Source organism: Rousettus aegyptiacus, unplaced genomic scaffold (genome assembly GCF_014176215.1).
Source record: "Rousettus aegyptiacus isolate mRouAeg1 unplaced genomic scaffold, mRouAeg1.p scaffold_m13_p_3, whole genome shotgun sequence".
Lineage (NCBI taxonomy): Eukaryota > Metazoa > Chordata > Mammalia > Chiroptera > Pteropodidae > Rousettus > Rousettus aegyptiacus.
Genome location: NW_023416306.1, coordinates 147,430,792 through 147,437,471, shown reverse-complemented (window position 1 = coordinate 147,437,471; position 6,680 = coordinate 147,430,792). Strand labels below are relative to the sequence as shown.

At 36.2% G+C, this 6,680-nt stretch overlaps 1 protein-coding gene across 29 annotated transcripts in view; it reads right to left on the bottom strand.

Moving 5' to 3' along the window:
* Nucleotides 1-695: 695 nt before the first annotated feature.
* Nucleotides 696-6,680, bottom strand: part of GPHN (gephyrin) — a 399,765-nt gene continuing 393,780 nt past the window's right edge. For 4 of the 29 annotated variants that reach the window (XM_016131223.2, XM_016131227.2, XM_016131238.2 and 1 more), the window contains 2 exons: nt 2,500-2,596; nt 713-1,965 (listed from right to left, as the gene is read on the bottom strand). In XM_016131223.2, coding sequence (XP_015986709.1) covers nt 1,832-1,965; nt 2,500-2,596 — 231 coding nt within the window. In that variant the 3' untranslated portion in view covers nt 713-1,831. Of the gene's footprint in view, nt 1,966-2,499; nt 2,597-6,680 lie in introns of all 29 variants that reach the window. The other 25 variants (XM_036238699.1, XM_016131241.2, XM_036238696.1 and 22 more) reach the window with 17 other exon arrangements.

Genomic DNA, 6,680 nt, shown 5'->3' with positions numbered 1-6,680 from the left:
CATTCCACACACACTACCATTTATTTTCCAACATCAAACATATCAAATATTATGGTTACTTGTGTGCATTATTATTATCTCATTTGATGGAGTCTAATATCAGCTACTATCTCGATTCATCTTTGTAAATAGTAGCATGATGTACCTTGTACCCAAGCACATAGTAGATGATTAATACATATTTCTTGAATGAATGTACGTAAAACACTCTTCATGATCTTTCACTCGACCTCTATTAACAAACTTTAGCTTCCTTACTCGCAAACATTAAAATAATTTAATATAGAACATTTTATTTTCAACCCTGGAAATATCAAATATTAGTATCAAATATTTGTTTACAACTTGGCTTCGTTCATCATCATTGTTTGGCACCTTGTTTACCAGGAGGCCAGTTTCTGTTGTTTGCTTTACTAAGTATACCCTGCAGCATATTTAATGTTCCCTGTTACCACCATTTGAAAAGTGCCCCTAAGTTTTTATTAAAGAAGCCATGTGGATTGAGTATATTTCATTTGTTGCATTTTCTGTGGTCACCACAGATTTTCCCCATTTCTTACATCCTTTCTAACGTGATCCAAAAAATTTCAGGTACTCATCTGTAATTTTCTGATTCATTACTATTTTCCTCCCCCAGTCTAAAAAACTGTAAATGTTTGAAATTTGTTCTTATGACATTTAAAATAAGAAGTTAGTTCCCCTCACCCCCCAAATTATCAACTATGTTTCCTCTAAATTTGCTTGCTGATCTCCAACTATGACTGGAAAGACCAGACCAACTGTAAGTTCTCTCTACTTTCTAACCTATGTTTTCACAATGCTATAATAAAATACAGAGTTATACCACTTTTTAAATCTCCCTTATATCACTTAATCTTATTAAAAGAACGATGTCTTTTATCCAGGCAGAACCCCACAGAATGGCATGAAAATTTTCTCTTTTTAATAACAAGGCCAACACAATGGATTTTTATATAATGATCAAGGATTTTTTTATTCATTAAGTTTCAGTATCATTACAGAAAATGTTATGGTACAGAGTTGTTTAACATTATTTTTTTCTTTGCTCTTGATTTCCACATGAATGCTGGTAACACTAATATCTGTACAAGATCAGTCTTTGATTTTATTTTTTGTTCTGTACAATTTTAAATGTATTGGTTAAAAAGGCTGTCAGCACTTAAGGAAGCATTTTTCCCCCAGTTTGTTCGAATGAAAGGAATCCAGTTACTGCCCAAGAGTACTGTGCCATGAGGTTACCGGGGTGAGAAACTTCCCCGGAAGCTCTGCGAGGGATGGTTCTCCTGGAGGCAGGGCAGGGCCTCCACCCAGTCACTCTTCTTTTGGCACTGTGCACACATAAACACGAGATACATGATAAAGAACAAGCAAAAGCTCTCCGTAAAGCGGTTATGAAGCATACTAAGAAGGGAAATCCAAGTGTTGCCTACACTAGTATAAATAAGCAGACATCCTTGATTTAAGAGCATAAGTAGTTGTATTTTAAAGATGAGAAAAACACAAGTTCTACAGGCACCTACTGCTGTCTACTAAAAGCTATCGCTATCAGACCTAGCATTGAACACACAAAGCAATTTGCAAGAAAGGAAAAATTTGCTTTGATATAATCAGAATAGAGTTGTCTGTTAAGATTTATTGTTAGGTGTTTTTCATTAAAAGGTATTTAAATTCTTTTGAAATATAGTTCAAGATGTTGACTATACAGATCAACTTTTATCCAAATCAGAAAAACTAGCTGTGCCGTTGCATATTACAGGATACAGTCAATGATATGTGGACATGCATCAAAGCTTTCTCCCGCTGGTGACCATCATAGTCGTCCAATGACCATGACATCCACCACCTCGCCCTTGTGGAGCTCCACGTACTGCTCTGTCTTTGGAGGTAGCATCAACAGTCCGTTGGCACTGCGCATGCTCATCAGACGGCTGCTCATCTGATTACCTGGATGGAAACACTCTCGTTACAGCAGCATAAGCATCACAGTGTATACATCTGGAGCCCTTGTAGTTCTTTTCAAAATAAGAAACCATTTAATAGACTAGAAATATAGGTCTTCAAGAGGAAGAGAGATGATCAGACTTCCCCAGCACCTTTTTCAGGCAAAATCAACATCAATATTGATTTCTCGGTCCTTAAAATTTACCAATATCTAGGGTATAGTAGAGGCTACAGAGAATCACATTATAATTGGGCTTTAATCTCACATTTCAGGGCAGCGTAGTCAACAGTCCCTCCTTTTCCTACAACCAAAATTATGCTCAGAACTTGTTGAACAAACAGATACAAATCTTTTGGAACTCTAGATTTCAAATGTGTCCTATTATGCTGTACTGTTTAGGAATAATTTAACCTAATCATTCAAAAAGGAAAATGTATAATAATTACAAAATTAGGCATCCCCAAGAAAGGAGGTTGCATTATGTGTGTTTTAGCAGGATGAGTGTACAGACACATCTGCAGGTGTGAATGACTAACCTGTACTCTGTGCCCAAGGCAGTGGTTCTTGGTGATGCCAAGTCAGTATACACCGATGGTATTCTGGGCGAGGATCCAGTTTTACATCACATGATAACTGTAGAATGAAGAGGAAAAGAAAACAAGCTTGATGACCTGACCATCCCTTAAAACTATAAGACGGTGGAGGTTGTGCAAAAATACAGTGAACATGGAAAATATCTTGGCAAAAAATTGCAGAATACTCTTTTCGCCACTGCCACTTTATTTTCTTAATACAGGAAGTCCAGAGATTGGGTTGCTCTGATGAAAAAAGAAAAGAAAGCTAAGAAGCTGGTATTCATAGTGAGAAAAAGAACAGATGAAGAAGATCTATTTTTGAAGTCTAATATTATGGGTTGTGAGGACAGATACCTTTGACCAATGAATTCAGAAATCAAAGCAGATATTTTAACATTTAAAATAAAGGAGGAAGACCTAAACAACAAAGCAGCTCAATATCCATTTATCTGCATGCCCGTTTTTCTGTCCATCTACCCATCCAGTAAATATTTCTGAGGTCCTATTCAGCTACCTATTCATACACTTATCTTCAACATAAAAGGGATAATTACTTTCTTTTTCTCTTGAATATTCCTTTAGTGTCCCAATACTAATACACTATCTCATTGAGGCAACTAAAAGTAGTCCCTACTAAGAGTTATGCCATTTTGGTTTAGCGACATCATTAGTACTAAAATAATTACTCTAAATGAGTCTTTGCTATGGAATGGCATCTTTCAAATCCTTCTAACAAGGATAAAATCCTTTCTAATATAGAAACTTCAGTTCACAAACATGACAGAAAGAATAATGAATCTTAAAGCTAGAGCCACTTTTTTTTTTTTTTAATCTGTCATTAAATTCATAATGAAATCTGGTAAGTTAAAGTGATAATGTGTTGGTAGCAGGTGCAAAGAAGAACTCCCGGAACAAGTTTATACAGTATATGATTATGGACTATAGCCCATCGAAGATTAGCTCATGTTAGTGAAAACACTGGTTCCAGTGTATGAGAATTAGCATTTTTTATTATCATAATGATCATTTAAGTTACTCTACCATAAAATGGTCTAAAAAGTCTTTATTCAACTAACATAGATATTGCTTAGATCAGGGGTCCGCAACCCCAGGGCTGCAGACTGGTACCAGTCTGTGGCCTCTTAGGAACTGGGCTGCACAGCAGGAGGTGAGCGGCAGGCTAGCAAGCAAAGCTTCATCTGTATTTGCGGCTGCTCCCCAGCGCTAGCATCCCTGCCTCAGCTCCACCTCAGATTGGCAGGAATTAGATTCTCACAGGAGCTTTAGTCCCTGGTGCCAAAAAGATTGGGGACCGCTGGTAGATCAAATGATACAATTAAAACAGGAAATTTTGATTCAAATAAGTCTTTCTCCAATCCATTCTTGTTACTATGTTTTTAAACATTCCAGTTATTCTCCCTGACAATCCATGCCTTTCCTTTGGAACCCAGAATAAAATTGAATTCTAGAGTATCTTTCCTTGATTAAATCACACTCTACTCTTTCACTTGATATTGTACATTTATATTCTATTTCGTATCTATTGGAGGGTAACTTGCCATTATTCCTAAATTATTTTGTGCTTACCTGAGGACAAAAATCTCTGTTTTTCAATCTCTCTCTGTGTGCTGTGTGTTCTCCAGCACTAAACTACAAGAGCTATTTGCCTGGTTGTGTTACTTGCTAAGTGTTTAAGTAATGTTTTTTTTTCCCCCCCTAACAATGCACTAATTGGTTTGTGATAGTAAAGTGGAACTAATATTGGAATGGGATGATTCCCAACACCTTGGTTCTATTCCCAGCTTTACTGCTAACTGGTGGCTGCACTAGCAAGTTATTTTGCTTTCTTATAACTGTTTGTTCATCTAAAAAAAATGGGGTTGTTTGTTTTACAGGAAGATATTTACGTTAATTTAAGAAACAAGTAGCAGTTGCATCAAATTGAAATAAATTAATTTTTTTTTCATAGCTTTCACAGCAAGAGATGACAGTGATTAGATCTTTATGGTATTTTACTGAAATGTAGAATACTTTGTTAACCAGTATATTTAGTTGTACTGACTTTATAGTTCTGGTATATTATGTTGCTGAAGCTTATGAAAGCACCTATTTACTATGAGCTTTGATGCTTTCAAGAATGGTGTACCATGCATAAACACAGACACAATTTTTGGTTAAAAAGCTCTGCAAATGATGGATGTTTCACTTCCGATGCCTTATATTCATTCAATATTGGTAGTGGGCTGTGGACTAGGGCTATTTCTTTTGAATATTTTCCTGGCACACAGCAGTCACTGGAGAGATAAAATTATATTGTTTGGGATAGTATTATTTGATCTACATATAAATGCCTAAGGAAGAATTAGGGAGAAAAGAAAACAAAAAAGGTCAACAGAATTAGAAGATAAGTCACAGACTGGGAGAAAATATTTGCCAAAGACACATCTGATGAGGTCCTGTTATCTAAAACATAGAGAATTCTCAAAACTCAGTAAGAAAAAGAACAACCCAATTGAAAAATGGGCAAAAGACCTGGACAGATACCTCACCAAAGAAGATATATACAGATAAGTAAGCATATGAAAAGATGTTCAACATGATGTGTCTTTAGGGAATTGCAAATTAAAACATGAGATATCATTACACATCTACTAGAAAGGCCACAATCAAAAACACTGGCCATACCAAATTCTGTGGCAGGAACTTTCAATCATTGCTGGTGGGAATGCAAAATGGTACAGCCTCTTTGGAAGACTGTTTGGCAGTTTCTTACAAATTTAAACATACTCTTACCATATAATCCAGTAATTGTTCTTATGGTATTTACCCAAATGAACTGAAAGTTTATGTCTACACAAAAATCTATACACAGATGTTTATATCAGCTTTATTCATAATTGTCAAAACTTGGAAGTAACCTAGAAGTCCTTCAGGAGGTGAATAGATAAATAAATGGTGATACATCTAAACAATGGAGTATCATTCAAAACTAAAAAGAAGTAAGTTTCAAGCCATTAAAGGACATGAAGGAACCTTAAATGCATGTTACTAAGTGAAAGAAGCCAATCTGAAAAGGCTACATACTATGATTCCAACTACATCACATTCTGGAAAAGGCAAAACTAGGGAGACAGTAAAAAGATCAAGGATTGGCAGGGAGGGAGGGATGAATAGGCAGAACAGATTCTTAGGGCAGGGAAACTATGCTATATGGTACTACACTGGCGGATGCACGGAATTACATATTTCTCAAGACCTATAGAATATACAACAACAAGTGTGAACCCTAATGTAAACTAGGACTTTGAGTGATAATGATGTGTCAGAGTAGGTTTATCGATTTTAACAAATGTACCACACTCTGGTGGAGGATGTCAATAGTAGGGGAGGCTGTGCCTGTGTGAAGATAGGAGGTGTATGGGAACTCTGTACTTTCTGCTTAACTTTGCTATGAACCTAAATGTTCTCTAAAAAAATAAATTTATTAATTAAAAAGAAAAGTATATTTTGTCCTTCCTTTTTTTTTGTACCCATCTTAGAGACGTGACTTCAAAGAATTCTCAAATAGAATAAATAATTAATTTCGAATACAGTAAATAATATCATCATAGAGCTGTTTATATAGTATAAAAAGGCACAAAGAAGTAAGTAATCAATCGTTCTTAAGGACATTTATAAAGGCTTCACAGGGAACATGATGCCTCAGTCTTATGACTAAGGAATTTTCTAAGCTGAAAAAGGGGACAGACAGTGGTGTTTAGGTGGGAATCTTCTAGGAAGGGGAATAAACACAGGCACAGGCAGGGGTTCTTGTGTCCATTGTAGAAGGAGTGATTAGCTTGCTGAGGTCACATTCAGGATGGGAAGCAGATAAAGCTGGAGAGAAATAAGGCCTAGGGACGAAGGGCCTTCTACGCTCACTCGCTCACTCGAGCAGTTTGGATTTAACCCTAAGGTCATGGGAAGCACTGAAGGATTTTAATTGGAGGTGCTGACATGATTAGAGTTAAACAGAAAAGTGATTCAAGGGGAGGCAAGATTAGAAAAAGGTACACCTCCAACTATACCAAGGATTATAATCTAGTAAATGTTAGAGCAATCGTTCAAACCCCAGGTTTTTTTGGCTATAAAATTCAGGGTAT